At 27.7% G+C, this 19,065-nt stretch overlaps 1 protein-coding gene across 1 annotated transcript; it reads right to left on the reverse strand.

Moving 5' to 3' along the window:
• Positions 1 to 3,119: 3,119 nt before the first annotated feature.
• LOC103503016 (transcription factor SPEECHLESS) lies at positions 3,120 to 5,731 on the reverse strand. Its single transcript, XM_008467160.3, has 3 exons — positions 5,180 to 5,731; positions 4,308 to 4,958; positions 3,120 to 3,511 (listed from the first exon to the last, which is right to left on the reverse strand). Exons 1-3 carry the CDS (start codon positions 5,594 to 5,596, stop codon positions 3,446 to 3,448), a joined length of 1,134 nt encoding a protein of 377 aa, XP_008465382.1. The 5' UTR covers positions 5,597 to 5,731; the 3' UTR covers positions 3,120 to 3,445.
• Positions 5,732 to 19,065: the final 13,334 nt, after the last annotated feature.

Genomic DNA, 19,065 nt, shown 5'->3' on the forward strand with positions numbered 1-19,065 from the left:
AAAAGACTATTGTAATTAAGAAAGATTCAAATAGGAGTAGAAATAAAAATAGAAAGACGATTGATTTTCAAAAGTAAAAAAAAAAAAAAAACAAAATAATTACAATAGAAGTCGAAATAATTATTAAAAAATAATATGTCCTAAATTAATGCTTTATTTTTTAATATATATTTTTTAAAAAAATTGTATTCCCTACTTAATTAAATTGAACCAAATCAATATAGCTGTGAATATAACTTATAAAGTTAAAGAATGTTGTTTGACTTGGAGGGGTTGGATCATCTCAAATTATACAAATTTTAACACTTAAAATATAAATGCAAAGACAATGAGATAAAGATTTAAGTTAGTTTTATTTATGGTTAATTTTCATAAATATAATAAAACACTATGACTCGGGTAACAAAATAAAAAATTTCATAAAATTGACTATTTGTTTAAATATTTTAGTTTTGCTTTTTATTTCCATGTTCTTTCTTCTCTTCTTCTTTTACAATTTTTGTTTTCCTTTCTATCTTCTTCTACAATTTTCTTCTGTATTTTTTAAATCATATTTTTGTTTTCAATCATCATAAATTTTATATTATTTTTTTCAAGTGTTATTTGGTTCAAGATTGTGTGTCAAATATAGAAGATATTAAAAAAAATTGTTGGGATATTAGTAGACAATGATTTGAGTTTTCAAATCTAAACAATCCTACCAAAGAATCTTGAAAAAAAATTGTCAAATCTAAATCTTGTAGCAAATAATCTTGAAAAAAAAATCTTTAAATTTAGTTAGACCAAATCTAGGTGACGTGTATCAAGAATGTTGAAAAAATTGTTTAGATTTGGCTATCAAATTTAAACGAACATCTAACCAAATTTAAACATAGTAGATTTGTGGAGCCAAATCTAGATGATGGTAGCCAAATAATCTAAACGATGTGTAGCCAAATGATCTAAACGATTGACCCAAATATGTTGATTGGGGCATTTTCAAAATTGTTCAATATTTCTTTGGTTTGTTATATTTTAAAAAAAAAAAAAACCCTTTATTTATTATAATTTTATTAATTTTTTAAAGGCCCACATATTATTTTCACTAGGGTTTGGGGGAAATTAAATTGTGTTGACAGAAATACACAGAAGCTATATATATATATATATATATATGCATATATTGCACATAGATTCACCTTTATGTTAATTGCTCTCTGCCAACCTAAACTTAGCTTCCTTTTTCCCAACAAAAGTTGGCACCCAATTATTGATATTTGGATCAATAAGTAAAATTTTTGCTTCCAAAGATACTGAAACTTGAAAAGTTACGTTTGTGATATGATCTATTGTGTTAGGATTGCAATTATTAAGTCCTACATTAGTTTAGAAAATTTGGAGACATCTCTACTGTGTTATTAATTAGTAAAGACATAGTTAATTATCCTTTTGTTAGTAATGGATCTTTTTACTTTCTGAGTTTTTTCTTTTTGACAGTTCTGTGTATTATATCCATCAATCATTTTCCCCTACATTCTTCCTAATTTCTCCATCTTTGACTCATTATAATTACTTCCATATTTGAATGATTCTTGGTTATGTTGCAACCTCTCACTTTGGAGAATTAAAATCATGCTCGCCAAACTTTTACATAAAATTTTTTCACAATTTATCAATTACGGGAGAGAGGTATATTCCTTTAGATCACAGATCAACATCTTTCTAGCTATATGCATCAATTGGTCATAGTGCAATATAATGTGGTAAAATACACTCTAAGAATTGCTTTTTACTTACTTAATTAGATGACATCTCTCCGATAAATATTTATTCAGATTAAAGAGGGAGTTATTTCACTTAATCCAGAAAATTTGAGGAACTTTACGCTTCTTATGTTGGATAGATGAGATATTCCTTTCGTTATTGTCTATTGATTCTGAGATGAAACTTTACGCTAGTAATTAATATATATCGGAGTCTATAAGAGATTAAACAATTATTCGATCAAATACAAAGTAATTGAAATTCGATATGGAACCCTATATATCACTAATACTTGCCTCATGGTGTGACAAAAAATATCATTGTTTAAATAGAATACTATTGATGTCTATATACACATGATAATACGATCTATCCTAGATAAACTAGGATATTTTGCTACATTTTAAAATAGTTTTTTTCAAGTCATCATACTGTTACATAGTTTGTATTAACTAATTCTGGTAAATGTTTGTTTATAATTTTATGTGATTAAACCCTAATTTGATAATTTGGAAAAAAAAAGAAAAAAAAAAGAGAAACCCTAATTTGATAAGATATTGGTAAACTCACAAAATACTATTCACTTTCCTCTTTCTATTACAAATCTGATATCAAATAATTCGTTTTAACCACTTTATTTTTTATATATATATGATAATAACTTAAACATTCAAACTTTAATTCGATTAATATCTAAAATTACTTGTTTTTTGTTTTGATTTTTTTTTCCTGAGACTTTTGTACATGAGACAGAGAGTAGTAGTCCACCCAATATCTCAACTATTTCATATTTTTAATCATACTTTCCATCCAAATAATTTTTCTTTCTGTTTTCAACTTTTTTTTTCAAAACACAGTCACATGTTACTTATTTTTAAAAATAAAACAAATTATTTTAAATAACAAACAAATTAAAAATATTAGAATTTAATACTGATACAATGTTTATTATTAATAAATTCTAACTTTTTGATATATTTTAAAACGACAAAAAAAAAAAGAAAAAGAAAAAGAAAAATTATGGTCTATATTCACTGTGCCTCTATCTCTTCTCTTTTCCAAAAAAAATAGAAAAATAAAAACAACTAAAAAGTAAAATAATTATCAAACAACATCACTAACTTTTCTTTTTCTTTTTAAAATTTGGCTTTAGTAACAGTTTCATTACAAAATTAGAAACGAAAATTATTGTGGATGAATGTGAAGAAGAAGAAAAAAAGTATACAATTTTCAAAAACCAAACTATCACTATTCGTCGTTAAACATATTTCATTTGATGATTCGCCCAACTAATTAAACATATTTTCAAAGAAACTAATTTTTGTTTTACCAAATTGGAAAAGAAAAAGTGTAGTATAAGGCCGAGAGAGAGTTGATAAACAAAAACATGTAGTGAAAATGTGAATAGTAAACCAAAAAAGCTAGGTAGCTTTTCTGGATATGATCTATGAATTACATTACACAATCACACAAATGAAAAGAGAGAGATTAAGAGCAGCTAATTAGCATTAGAAGAGAGAATTACATATATATATTAATTTTTGTTAAAAAGAGTGACTAAAAATGGGTTCCCCACCACAAAGTTCCTCCTTTATTTCTGATGATCCGTACTGTTGTTTTTGTGTAGAAAGAGAATGTGGGATTTTTCCATGCATAAATTATCCTTCCATAATAATTAATAATAATTCAAACAAACTTTCAATTAGCAGAACGTTTGCTGAATTTGTTGAGCCAATTCCTCTGCACTAAGTTGGCATTCAATTCCAATCTATACAAAACCAACACAACAAATTAACTCATTAATTCAACTTAAAATTGAAGTTAATCATCGGAAAAGAAAGATTTTGCAAAATTTGTTTATAAAGTTGAAATTTTTTCTTATCTGAAAAAACATGCAGCAAAAAAAAAAAAGAAAAAGAAAAAGAAAGAAGGAAAAAAAGTTATGATTTCAGCTGTGGAAATTTGAGCCATTTCTGGGCATGCATGGAAGCCATGTGTATGCTTAAACAAACCTTGAAGATGCCAAAAAATGGAGTGCTTTGGTGTTTGTGCTAAAAAGTTTCTAATACACAAAAGGAAATACTCCATACACGAATCAAGAAGTAACCCCAAATTTCATTTCAATCGAATTTTTGTAACTATCCCTATACTACTACTATACACATAACTCTCTTATTCTTCCCTCTTTTTTCTTTCTTTCTTTTTTAAGTAAGAACCCCAGATGAAATCTTTCAACCCTGATTCAAATCTTTTTTTAGGAGGATAATTAATGATAGAACATCTAGTAGATCGAAACATTCTAAAATCTTGACTCAAATTGGTCTCTTTAATTCTTTCTTAATTTCAAATAAAGAATAATAAGTTAGAAAAGATCAAAATAAATTATGAAATTAAAACAAAAACGACCTTAAGGTGAGTATAATTCAATTGGTATCAAATATGCCTTTTCGATCTCTAAATTTAGAGTATGTGTCATTTGATAGCTATTATATATTTTGTTATTCAAAACATCTTTTTCCTTAAGTAAAAATAGTGAATAATATAAAGTAAATAAAAAGGGTTACCTTAATTGTGAAGGAGTTAAACATGGTTTCATCAAGGGTGGTGATCTTGACATGGAGAATTTCCAGGGAGAGTTGTTCTAGTGCAGAAATAATCTTGAAAGCTTGACCAGGGATTGGAGGAGAAACTGTCTTCAAAACCACATTTGGACCTGTAAACTTCACCTCAACTTCAGCTATGGCTGATTTTGAATTTGCCACAAGATCATTATTGTTGTTACTATTACTATTGCTATTATTATTGTTATTATTATCGATTGAGGAATTTGTGGTTGAACATGAATTACAAGGAGATGGCTCTAATGAGTTGTTGTTATTAGCCATATTGGTGGTACTAGAGCTGCTTGAAGAGATATTATTATAGGCACCACCACCGGTGGCGGCGGAGGGAGTTTGTTGCAACCTTGGAGGAGGCTTGCTATAAGGGCTAGTGGGTTGTGGAGTCCTTGGACTGATTGGCAAGTTAAGGCGAGGGCTTAGTGGTGGTTTTCTTGGACTCATTGCTAAATTAGGCCTTGGACTTGAAACAACCCTAGGGCTCAATACTTCACTATAAACGACTTTCCTTTGCTTTTTGGCTTCCAATGATTGAAGAACTTGTTGCAACTCTTTGATGTATTCCACCACCCCTCCAATTATTGAAGCTTGATCTCCCTAAATAATTAAAAACATTGAAGAAGAATATTATTATTCAACACATTTATTAGATTCACAAGTGAAAAAATCTTCCACAAAAACCCTTAAATATATATCAAAAACCCTTTTAGCTTAAATATAGATAACTAGGAGAAGATATTGTAAAAAATTTCAACAACATGACTTCTTAGGTTAAATCACTACTCAACTCAAAAACACTAAGATTTTGATTTACTTACTTTCTTGACATAGAAGCAAGGCATGAGTGATCTCAAGACAGTCAAGTGTTCGTTCATTTGCTTCCTACGGTTACGTTCCACCGTAATATGCGACATTCTTTGAGGTCCATCAGGGTTTGGATCCTCCGAGGAAGAAAGACCGGTCGACGTCATTGCAGCAGTAGGAGACGTCGCCGCTATCGTCTTCAACCGCTTGGTTTTTGGCGAAGTCTCAAGCTCTGTCTCAGAGAAGACCAAGCTAGTAGTTTCTTCCCCATCTTTAACAGGCTCAGTATCATCTTCGATCATAGTGAACTCAGCAACGTTCTCCAAACTCTCGAAGATGCTAAAGAGGTCATCTCCCTCAAAATGAGGATTCAATGTATGGTCGACAAATTCATCATTTTGTTGGAAGAGATCAGCAAAAGTATCAACCATGGTTGTTTGTTTAAAGAAAAACACAAAGTTAGGATCTTTTTGTTGTCTAGAAAAAGGGGGAAAGAAGAGGCAAAGAAAATGACCCAGATAGGAAGGAAAAAAGGGAGGAAAAGAAAAGAGATATATTGTCAAGATCAAGAAAGGATGGCTAAAAGGGAAGTAAATAAGAGGGAAAGGGGAGAATATGAAAGGGACTAAACTATCACCATCAAACACCATTTTTCTTTTCGTCTAGTTATTAGGCTATTTCTTGAAATATTGACCGTTGGATATTTGAGGATCAAACGGCTCAATAAGGAGAAAGATATGAAATATGAGATTATACCATTATGGATCCAAATTATACAAAGATGAGAAGGGTTATTATAAAAATGGAATTAAAATGGTTTTGAAGAATTGTTTGCATTATTAGATTGTTCGATAAAATTTGGTTCTTTCACTATATTTGTATCTATTTATCACCTTGGAAAATGCAGCTTTGCCTTTCACTTCTCATCTTGCAAAGCTTAATTGTTCTCGTACCATTTTGTACTAGAGACAGAGAGAAATCAGACACCATTTGTGACATAATAATTTCATAATCATCAACTTCAACCCACTTTTATCTAATCATTGCTGTTTTTGTTATTATTTCATGACCATTTTTTAAGTTGCTAGAAAACTAGGGAAAAGTCTTCCAATCTAAAAATAAAATAATAATCGAAGTATCAGTAATTACAAAAGAGACACCCAAAAACAACTAAATGTGTTGAAGATTTTGCGATTATTTCCTAATCATTATGACTTGATTGATTAATGTTCAATAAAATGTCAAAGGTGATAACTTTATGTGTTTTTCTTATGTAATACAATTCTTTTTTGGGTAAGATACAATTATGTAAGTGAAAAACATGTTAAAAAATAATAGCACAAAAGAATATAGGATAATTGCAATGGATAACACTTTTAGGGATAATATTAAATGTATAGCTAAAAATTTTAAAAACTTAAAATATAACAAAATCTATCAATTTGATAGACTCTATCACCAATAGACACATACTACTACGTATTACTAATATGTAGAGGGTGCTAAGAAAATGTCCACATAGTAGAATTGTCTGGGTGCATCTACTTATCCTAAAAGCTTTCTTTTTAAAAATAAAAATAAAAACTCTAAGAACTCGACATTACCTTAATAAAAATAATTTAGATTTTGATTGGTTGAACAATTAAAATCATGAAAACATAAAAAGATTTAGTAAGATAAGTTGGTATCATTTGGTACTAGGTGTATTGAATCAAATTGGAAAATTTTCATGAAGCAAAAATAATTAGACAAAAGTTGTGTCTCTCAAGTACGTGTGTTTATTCTTAATAAAATGAGGATGATAAGGGTATTAGGAAGGTGTCCATTTAATGAAAATATAATGTTGAACCTGTGCTGACCTAATCGGTATCTTTTTTCTTAAAAAAGTTATATGTGTGGTTGTGTGTTAATATCAGTTATTTGCATGGGTAAGGGGTTAGTATGAGAAGTGTGAGTGTAAAGTGTTAATATATTTGGTCCTGAAATCTATATAATAGCAATGAGAACATTCCCTCGTAGTTTTGGGTATACATGAATGCAGCATTTAATTAAAATACATTAATTTTTAGCTTTCACATTAACCTATATGCCTTTTCATCCACTCTTCAAAATCCCTCTTTTGTTTTTTCTTTCTTCCCCTACTTGCAATTGTTGTTTTCTCTCTGCCATTTTCTGATTCTCACTTGTATATTTATCAAAGCTTCAATTCTCTTGCAGTCAATTCAATTCCATTCCATTTTTCCCCCCACATAAAACACTACTTCTTAATATATATGGATCTCATTTACTTCTCATTCATCCCAACAATTCTATAATTAATTAACCCATGCTTAAATGATAAAAGATTAATCTTATTTATTTATTTATTTATGAATTTGAGTTAATAACAACAATACTTTCGAGAGATCATCAATAAACGCACTAGAACATCTCCACTACAGATTGTGGACACATTCATAGCATTCCCATTGTGTTAGAACCAAAAAGATCCATCCGATCTGTTAGAAATATGCACACAAAGCAAAGCTCAAAGAGGTCAATAGTTAATTATAAGGTCTTTTTTATTATATCAAAACTGGATTTATCCGATGGATATTGAAAAAGAAAAAAGAAACTTTTTTCTTTAATTGATCAGATAACCCACTAGAACATTTAATAAGTTTTATTTATTAATTTATTTAAGAAAAATGATACTTTATTAATAGACCATTAAATGTTTTGAATGGTGTATTAAAGTTATTAATTAGTTTAAGGTTTTAGTTAATGCAATTAAAAGTTAAAATTATTGTTTCTTCCGAGCACTTAAGGAGAAAATTCAACAGACACAAAAACTTTGAAATATTTTGTTTGTAAACTCTGGTTATACAAAAGAAAGATTCAATCTTTTGTCGATTAATACTATTTGTGATCTCCATAGTAAAATGTAATCGTTAGTTTTTCTCTTTGTCAATCGTAAAGGCAATGTGGTGACTCCTGAATTAGCTTTACATAAAAGCGTCACAAGTTGTAAAATAATTGGCTTTGAATGTTTCACTCTGCTCAATAATGAGTGAACTTTGCTCTAAATTATGATTCTTTTTCTTGTATACATTGTATAATGTTTTAGTTCCTTAAAAAAAGATAGTTTCTCTGCTCACTAATAGCACTTCAAGAACACTCATTTGATTACATTTTACCAAATCTCAAATATAAATACCAAAATGAAAACAAGATTATATACAACTCAAATATATTAATTCAAGTAATTAAGAGTATAGTTCAACATTTATTTGGAATAAGTTACTGGAGGCATAGAAATTGCCAGAAAGCATTAGACAAGTTTATAGCACTATCATCATACCTCATACCAAAAATATGTTAATTGGTATTAGATAAACAATAGAACAAGAGGAGAGCTAGAGGAAAGTAAGAAACAGATGCATTTAATTCTTAGTTTATTACATAAGTTTCAAAATGTTACTCATCTAATTTTTAAATGATTGAACGTGGCATATAGTACATCAGTTTCAAATTTTAATAATTTTTCTCTTTTGATATATGAAGTTTGTTTAAGTTTTAGGATATAAGTTTCAAGATTACTTTTACTCTTAACCTAATTTTTTAATCACTATTAAAATCAAGTTTAAAATTTAATTTCATAATTATATTTCCTACAATTTTGAACAGGTGTGTATATATATAGGGATAGTTGCAAATTTAGCAATTATATTCAAAATAATTAAGTATATAGCAACATTTTAAAAAAATTGCAAATATAGCAAAATCTGTCAAAATCTGTCAATGATAGGAGTCTATCACTGATAGACCATGTAGCAAATGTTGGTCTATCACTGATAAACCATAAGAGTCTATCAACGATAGAAGTGTATCACTGATAGATTTTGCTATATTTACAATTTTTTTAAAATATTGCTACATACTTAATAATTATTCTAAAAATTGCTACCTATTATAATTACCCATATATATATATATACTTACTTCACAGTAAGATAGCAAAAGAACTTCTATTAGTTTTATAATTAAAACTAATTTCAAATACACCAAAATAAATAAAATATATATATTTACAAAATAAAATAAAATATGAAAGAATACCTATACGATGGGTTTTATCGTAATAAATTAAAATAGAATACATCGTGACAGATTGTAATTTAAAATAATTTTTGTTTATGATGTTATGACGTAAAATAATTAAAAGAAAAAAAAAAGGAAAGAAGGAAAGAGTAAAGCATGCATGCATATATATATTTGAAAAAGATGTATTTAAAAAAAGAAAAGAAAAGAAAAGAAAAGAAAAGTGAGAAAGAAAGGGGTATTGGTAATTAGTATTATATATAAATATATATTAGAGAGAGAGAGAACACGGAGATGGCGTGCATTGTGGACATTGAAGAAGGGGTTCAGAAATTCATAACATATAATAATTAATGATGAAAGCGACGTAAGTAATATGGTATTCAATATTTCTAACAAAACTAACACAACTTGCTCTCTCTCTCTCTCTCATTTTACACCCATCTTCATCACATCATTTCCTCTTCTCTCCCCTACCTGCAATTCTCATTTATTTCACCCCCCCCCCCCCCCATTTCATAACGTATCACATTGTCATATGGTTAAAAAGACATATATACAAAAAATAAACTTATTATCTATTCTGATAACTCTATAATAATTTATGCTGAAATGAAGCGTTTTAGTTTGCAAGAGAACAACGTTTACTCTTGAAAACATTACTAGATTAGATGGGATGGATCTGAAAGTGTTGGAGCCATCAAACTTTGAATCCAAATGAGATTGAAGTTAGATTTAAATTACTATTTAATCATATTAGTGTCTATTTTTAATGCAAGTAATATGTGGGGGTGAGGGGACAGAGGTGGCAGAGGGGGAGGGCTGGCAATAGTCAGTGACAAATGGGGAGGAGAAGTAATTGCTAACTTTCAACAATATGGGTTTTTTTTCTCTCCTTTTTTTTTTTTAAATTATGTTTTTGAGTGAAGATAGAGAAAGAAGAAGAGAGGAAAGGAGGGAATATTTTTTTGTATTTTTCTTTTATCTTTTCAATAATGATTTCTTTCTCTCTCTCTAAGTTACATAGATAGAATCTTTGGATTTTCTCTCATATTTACTTCTCTCTACAAATGAGTCCATTTCTTAGTAGCATCCATCAATTTTGACATTTACCATCCTCAACAACCCTCTCCTTCTTCTCTCTCTATTCACATTTAGCTATTCACTTATAAATATCAATTAAATCCTTCAAAATACAATAATGCAGTTCTCAAGTTTTTCCATTATATTAATATATAAATATACATATTTAGATCATAATCATTACACAAAAAGAGTTAGATAAGAAGACAAAAAAAACCAATAATTGTTAGTTTGTATGATATTTAAGATATAGGGTTTGAAGCATTATTATTAGAGTTTTTCTCCATTATACATTTTCTACAAAAACAAGATTAATTAAATTGAACCCTCATCTCCCATTAAATAAAACACATATTATTCAAAGAACTTAATTGGTCTAAGAAAACCCTAATTAAATTCCTTTTCTTTATTTAATTAACCGTTGTACTAAGTAAAAAAAATAACTATGGGGGTACAATAATTCAAGTCCAAGTACGAAACATTCAAATTTTAACCAAGTAAAGTTAAGATTATAATGAAGAAATAAAGGGGATAGAAAGGGAAAATTCAAAATATAAAATAGGAGGTTGAATAGTGGGAAGTTTAGAGATTGCATATGTATATGAGTTTTAATTTCGACATAACAATTACAAACAACTATCCATTCTATAATAAAAGGGATGTTTGTTTGTTCAAATATATATACAAAAGCATCTTCACAACGTATGTATGATAGACTTTAAAAAGGCATAATAAATATAGGGAAATAAAAGTAAGAAAGCTAGAAACTTTGTACATATATGAACATATAAGAAGCTACATTAAGATTGAAGCAATAAGGTCCCTGTATCATTTATAGCACCCCCTACACCATTATGGATGTGGAATGTGGGACAAAATTTAAAAACAAGAATTTCTTTTCTTTTTTTTTTCTAATAAATGCATAAAAAGAAGTAGTAATTATAATATATTTAATTGCATGGGCCAATGGGTCCTCTCACTCTAAAAAAAATAAAATAGTAATAATAATGAAAAAAAAAAAAAAAACGTTCATTCATTTCCCAACCTGAATACCTCATTGAATAGGCACCCACGAAATGTATGAGCTATACATTACTCTCCCACCATTAATTAAAACCCTTCCTTCCTCTTTCTTCTATTCATTCTCATCTTCTTTCTTCCTTGTTTCATTCTTTCGTTTTCGTAGAGTTAACCTTTAGACGCGCTAAAACAGTATGTGACGGATGGTTTTACATTGTAAAATGTATGATGATGAGTTAATTTGAAGAAATAATCATGTTGTGGGGATGTAGTTGAATAATTTGTTTTTGCTAGATATGTTTTGTTGAGATGGAGTTTAGTGTCGTGATTTTAGGGTTACGGGGAGATGTTAGACAACCTCGGGAATTGTGTGTGGCCGAGATCGGACAGGTGTCAGACGTGGAATTGGGTCCCACAATGTTGATTGCATATTAGATTTGGATGTCCCATTTGGGGATGACTTGTCCCCCATTCATGTCCTGTAACCGTTGGAAGCTGCTAGTCCCTCCTTCATTATCTATTATTATTATTATTATTATTATTATTATTATTATTATTATTATTATTATTATTATTATTATTATTATTATTATTATTATTATTATTATTATTATTCTTCATTTTAGCTTTATTTAACATTCATTCACTAAAAAAAATCTTCCCCTTTTCTCCCATTATTACAAACTAATAGTTTTCCCATATGGTGGTTTAAAATTAAATTTCCCATGCAAAGCCCTAGAACACAATCCCCCTCCCAAAGAAAAGCTCACAATTTTGCACACACAAAAGGTTGCAACTCAAATTCCAAATTTCTCTTTGATCTTTTTGTCAACTATGATAACGAGGACGTTACGAATGTGTCAACCTAATTGAGACATCTGGACCGGTGTATCTACTAATTCCTCAACATTGATTTTTTAAAAAGAATGGGAGAAGGAAATAGTTAAAATGCTTTTAATCATTCAAAGTCAATTTCAATAGTATTAAATTTACGTCTAAAAGTATAAAATGAATAATTAAATTGATTTTAAGTGATTAAATTATGCATGTTTTTTAATTGATTTTGAAATAAATAAAATTACACTTCTGTCATGTTGTTTAAATTCATTCTGAAAGATACATTTAATCACTTAAAATCAATTTCAACGTTTACATTATACCTTTATTTAAACACATTTCTCATAAATTTATTCACAATGATTAAAAGAGAGTAATTATCAAAATCACTTACAAACATATGCTTAAACAAACGTAGAAATGAAAGGTGATCCAGACTACATGAAGATAAACAAAAGGGTAAGAATATTGGTCTCTCCCAATGAATTGGTTTAATTAAAATTAAATGTATATAGTAGGTTGAGACAAAGGTGTAGGACCAAACTCTTTGTTATAAGTTCAGAGAGAGTAGGCAAAATGTACCATATTTCTACCACTTTCTTTTACTTTTATAAAATAGTACAATACTCTCTTTATAATGGTTCATCATATTTCTTTTTCTCTCACAAATTCAAAAGGCCCTACTTTTTGGGCATCTCAAAAATAAAAAATCACCAACCCTTCCAATTGTTTTATACATAAGATGACAAATCCAAAGTGTAAAAATGTGAATTTTTTTCTTGGGGGGAAGGAAAAGGGACACAACATGCATACTATAATGAGCAGTAGTTGTGTGTTTGTTTGAAAGGCTTCAAATTTTGTTATGTCCAACCAAACATATGAAATCTAACACATTTATAATATTAATACAGAATGCTCCTGTTGGGTTCTTGTGTTTTTTTTTTTTTTTTTTTTTTTTTTCTTTTTGGGTACAATTTTTTTGAAAGTAAAAGACAAAAAAGAACTTAAATATAGAGGGTTTTACTTTTTGTTCATTTAGTGAGGAATGACCAGTCAGGTTTTTGGTGGTTGGAAAAATGCAGTGGTGAGTTTATACCTATTTAGCCCCACCCCCCACCACCCCTTCTCTTCACCTAAAAGAATGTCTTCTTTTTATAATTTTTTCTTCAATAATTTTTATCTTTTTCTATCAAAAAGTCCATTTTTTCATCACTTTAACTTTTAATCCCTTTTTTGGGTATTAGTGGCTTTAATTATTGTAACTTTCCTTTCTTTCTATAGAAGAAATATGGTTTCTGTTTCTGTCTTTGAAATTTCATGTTTATGGTTGTGATGTGCATTAATTTGGGTTTTACTTTATAGAATTGGTATCGGTGATAATGTATATGAAGTATTATATATATAGTTTTTACCATAAAAGTGGTTGATTATGTAAAATATGATGAATAGATTCTAAAGTATATGTTCGATAGTGTGAAAAGACAAAATGTTTCTGTGTTAAAATTGAATTGTGCGGTTGGTGACTTTTTAACAACAGCTATGAAAAATGACACTTGAATTTGGGAGGATATATTTGAAGGGTATATTTGAGAGTAATTTGAAAGTCGTTAAAATTATATATATATATATATATATATATATATATATATTTAAAATTAATTATTTTTTTTAATAGTTTAAAATAAAATATAATCAAAGTATGAAAAATATGCTTTTAAGTTTAAAAATAAACACTGATTTAATTTTAGGTGGATAAAAAATATGTGTTTTAGTGAGATTTTTAACGGAAAAAGTGACTTTTAGTCCTTTCAAAACAGTATCAAAACACGAACACTATGATTAATCATCTCTTTGCTACCTCTTTCACGACTTTTCTTGAACAAACATATTTTTATGTAACTTTGGTCTTTGAAAGATATGCTCTCTATATTCATATTCAATAAAGTTCATTGTATCATTTTAAAAAAGAAATAAATGGTGTGTGTTTCTTTTGAGGGCACGGTTAGAAAACTTATATATGTATAGGATAGGATTGGATTGGAGGATTAAGATTTATATCGACTTTGAATAGGATAAGAGAATGATCATGAGATATACCGTAATATATTTTAACCAAATTGATACATCTTTAGTAGCCTTATGAGTTCACATACTATATCCTTAGTTTGTGTACAAGTGCATTTTGATTTGAATTAAAAATTTGAATCTTTTAGAAACATGAGTTCATATAGTAAATGTTGGTGGGTTTATGACTTGTAGCAATTAATTTCAAAATAACAAATAAACTTGCTAGTTGCTACTATCTAAAACCCTAAGTCATACAAGCCAAAGCACCACAACAAACTCATTTAAGAACTAAAAGTTAAAAAGAATAAAATAAACAACTACTAAAAGTTAGGATAACCAAAAAATCAGTGAAAAGTTAACTAAGAAATTATACTCTCAGCTCCCTCTAATTATTGCATCTCTATAACTCTTAAACTAAACAAATAAAAATGGATGAAAATGGGGTTTTAAATTATTCCATTATATTATATATCATAAGATTTTGTTTGTTGTGTTCGATGGTAATAATCAAAATGTGACAGAGAGCATCAAAAGTTGACTTTTTATATACAAAAAGGAATCTCCAATGATAAAGAGGATGATCAGTTCTTTGAAATTATAGAGAGAGAGAGAGAGAGGTCCATCCATGGGCTACCAAAGAAAAGAAAAAAGAATCTTAATTATCAGTAATAAACAAGAAATAACTTTTTATTTTTTTGAAGTTGTGGAAGAGTGGTCACTTTTGAGTGATGTAAACAAACAAGAATATTTTTTAAATTTTTTTATTTTTAATTGAAAAAAAGGGAAAGAAAAAAAAAAAAGAAAAACTTGATGAGATTATTCTATGGCATATATGGAGTTTGAGTCATTTCATCATTTAAAACTTAGAAGTATTCTAGACTTTGCTCATTGGGATTGTGGGTCCTTTGAGAATGATCATTCATATTTAATACCCAATTCTCAAAATAATAATAATAAAAACACAATAATTTAAACTCCTTTTCTCCTATTTATTTCCAATTGCCCTTCATTGGAAAACTGTAGAAAATTTAGTGTTTAATTTTTATAACATTGTTCATTGCAGTGTCCAGTTAAACTTATTGGAGCGTTCTTTTATTAAAAAAAAAAAAAAAAAAAAGAAGAAGAAGAAGAAGAAGAAAAGAAAAACAACCATGTTTAGGATATTTAGATTTCAATTCCTAATTTTAAAAACCTAAAATATTTTCCATATTAATTTTATGTAAGATATGATATTTTAAATTTTTTAATAAAAAAGAAGAGAAGAGGTGAATGTTATTAGATTAAAATAGTATATAGTAAAAATATAATTACTAGTGGCATTCGACCTGACAAATATAGAAGTTCCACAAATTTGTACCTTAGTCACTTGGTAATGATTTCTTTATTAGTTTTGGTTGGGACTTTTAATTGGAAGGCAAAAAAAAAAATTCATACGTAAAGGTAAGATAAATATTGATATACAAGATAGTAATTTTTTCTCTTTTCTTTTGCTCCAAAGCCAATAAGTAAATTTTAAGTTTGCATGGAAATAGTAATTCATAAACATATATTGGTTGAATTATATATCCTTGTTGTTAGAATTTATATCAAATGTTATTATGATTTATTTTATTTAACTCTTTTATTCTTCTATATATAAACATTCAATAACAACAAAATCTCATTTTGGTTCAAACATGTGGATTTTTTTAACTTAAAGTTTTCAATTTTAAAGAAATTGTTTTTAAAAGAAAAACATTGGGTCAGTAGGTGCACTCGTACATCTCCACTAGGTGGACACCCCTTAGTACTCTCATCATCCCCGCTTCATTAACGATAAAAAAGAGAGTACAAGAAGCTGAGATAACGAACACAAAAAGGGCTAGAGATAAGCTCAAGATAATTTTAAAGAAATTGTTAATGTTTGGTAATTAAATTTAAAAAACATAAATTTGAAAATAAAGAGAATGAATAAAAGTAAATTTGTATTTTTATGCTTTCATATATGTGTTTATAGCAAATTCAAATTAATTAAAACTAATTTTTAATTTAAACCATTGTTTAAACATAAAGCTTAGCTGTATGGTTACTAAATAATACTTGGCATTTAAACCTTAAACATTAATATATTCATGAACAGTTGTTACGTTAAATATTTGTATATATATAACTATTTTTTGTGATATAGTACATAATTTATAATATATTACATTTTTCACTTTTTTAAAAATGACATACCGTAATTCGAAACATTTTTTTACTGTATTTAATAAAATTATATATACTCTAAAATTGTAAATTGAAAATCAACTTGCTACACTAAAAACGTTTTTAATTTTTCCATTATTTGATAGTAAATTTCAAAACATAAAAAATAACTTAAATGGTCAACGAGTATATATTTGGATTAATTTTTTAAGTGTTTAATTTTGAAAATAAGTTATTTTAGGAAGAGAAAAAAAGTACAAGTATTCTAAATAGATTTTAAATAGATTTTATTGAAATTATTTAAATTAAAAAAAAAAGCATTTTTTTTTCTATATGCAACAAACAAAGTGGAAGCCAGTTTTAACATTTTTGTGTTGTTTTTTTTCCTCTCTAATTTCCTTTTTCTAGAGTTTTGAATTCTACATAAATGTAGAATAAAAAATGTTAAATTTGGTTGGTTTCTCTTTGTATTAATTGTGTTTTCCCATGATTGATTTAATTAAAGTTTTTATTTCAAATATTACAAAAGATTAGATAGTAAATTAGTTATATTTATCCATTAGATTTGGATTTTAAGTAATAACATCATTGAAAGTTAATATTTAAATGTTGCTAAGAGTTCGAATCATTATATGATGCCATATTTGGTTTTATACCAAATCTCATAGTGTATTTAAACTTAAGTTGATTTTTGAAATCAATCAATTTCATGCGAGAAGACAACGACATAATAAAAGACATATATGTACACGCAAATATGACAATTCAAACAAGACAGAAAAACATATATACTATAACTATAACCTAATATATTTCTTTTTTTTTCTTTTCTCAAAAACATAACATACCAAATTTGTGTGCATGAATTGACGAAAGATCCAAAACATTATATTGTTGGAACATGTAAAACAGTCAAATTTAGAAAAATTATTGTAAATGATAAAACTGTTGAGACCTATCATGTCTATCGTTAATAGAATATGAAAAATATTCGCTACATTTTGTAAATATTTTGATTCATTTTTCTATATTTAAAAAAATCTTTGAAATTAAATTGATTAATTATTATTCAAATATTTTTCACAAACGTTTGCAACTTTATCCAACTTTTTAAAACTAAAAACTATGGTATATTTGGTAAATTATTTCGCTTTTGTTTTTGGCTTTTGAGAATTAAATTAATTTCTTCTAATATTTTTATAATGTTGGACATCATTTTCAAGTACAAAAGTTGCAATCTTAACCAAACTCTAGATTCAAAATACAAGTTCTTCAAAACATTTGTTTTTCCTTTTCAAAAAATTGATTTGGTTTTTTAGAGCATAAATAAAGAATAGATTAGTGGAATGAGTGTTATATACTTAATTTTCAAAGTGAAATGGTTATTGAAATGGAATTTTAGTTTTTTCCTTTTCTTTTGAAAAGTAAGTCCAATTGCTTACCATAGCTTCCATCAATCTTGAGTAAGAGGTTGAATTCTAACATGAAATTTAAAAACAAAAACAAGGCTTTTTTTTTTTTTTTTTTTTAATTTGGAACTTGGTTGTTGATAACATTATATTGTTTTTTTAAAAAAAATTAGAACTTGGTTGTTGATAACATTGAGATGATGTGAGATGATAGAGCAAGACCATTTAAGGTATAATTAATTTTTTATAAGTTTAATTTTTAGAAACAAAAAATAAAAAACCAAATGGCAACAATAGGTTGGTCTTATAGTAAATAAAAAACTTATATTTAATAAATATAACGAGCTAAGAGGGAATGAATTTAATCTATGGTAGCCACATATTTAGAATTTAATATTTTATGAATTTTCTTAACTTTCAAATGTCGTAGGATCCTAGCTCAAATACTCAAAAATATCACAAGAAAAAAATCAAAAGGGTTACTAAATGAGCTGAAAAACAGCGATAAAAATTAACTTTCTGTTCTTAGCTTGGCTAAGATTTAGTGCGTGGTTGCATAGAAAAGTGAAACATAAATACATCTAAGTTCTAAAAGATATCTACCAAATTAGAGGTAAAATAAAATATATCAAAATGCATTAAAGAAAATGGGGAAAGAAGCTTTAAAAAGCTTTAGAGAAAGCGAAAGATAAAGGCTACCCAACATTAGACCTCTCTTTTTCAGTCTGCTCTTTATGATTCACTAATGGGCTCTGTACACAGCAATTGGAATGTCAACAATAGGGTTCAGAATAGCTCTCAACTTCTGAAACCATCAAGTAATTAACACAAACAGCATTTATACTTTTTTAAACCCATTCTTTCTCAAATCTTGTCTCTTTGAATCCAAGATAACCATTTGTTTTTTCTTATTCTAATAAAATAAGTATCTCACAAATATTCACACAAAGTACTTTCATGTGAAAATCTAACACAAAGTGCTCCAAAATTTTAGACTGGTATGTTGCATCTTGATCCCTTTGAAGGTTGCCGAACCCTCTTCTTAACACTTGTTAAGCATCGTTGGCAAAAAGTCTCTTGACGAAGTTTTCTGAACAAACCTCTCCAATGACTTTTTTCATTTGCTTGACATTTTTTTTACACTTTCGAACACTTCTCAATGTTGCAAAATTCCGAAAATTTTATCATTGTTGTAAACATTGGATGGATCACTCCGT

The sequence above is a fragment of the Cucumis melo genome, chromosome 6 (assembly GCF_025177605.1).
Source record: "Cucumis melo cultivar AY chromosome 6, USDA_Cmelo_AY_1.0, whole genome shotgun sequence".
NCBI classification, from domain to species: Eukaryota; Viridiplantae; Streptophyta; class Magnoliopsida; order Cucurbitales; family Cucurbitaceae; genus Cucumis; species Cucumis melo.

Excerpts from the sequence above, each read along its gene's own strand:
- LOC103503016 (XM_008467160.3), bottom strand. The coding sequence starts at position 5,596 with ATGGTTGATACTTTTGCTGATCTCTTCCAACAAAATGATGAATTTGTC. Across the intron at positions 4,959-5,179 it reads CTTGCTTCTATGTCAAGAAA|GGAGATCAAGCTTCAATAAT; the intron begins GTAAGTAAATCA and ends TTAATTATTTAG. Across the intron at positions 3,512-4,307 it reads TTAACTCCTTCACAATTAAG|ATTGGAATTGAATGCCAACT; the intron begins GTAACCCTTTTT and ends GGTTTTGTATAG.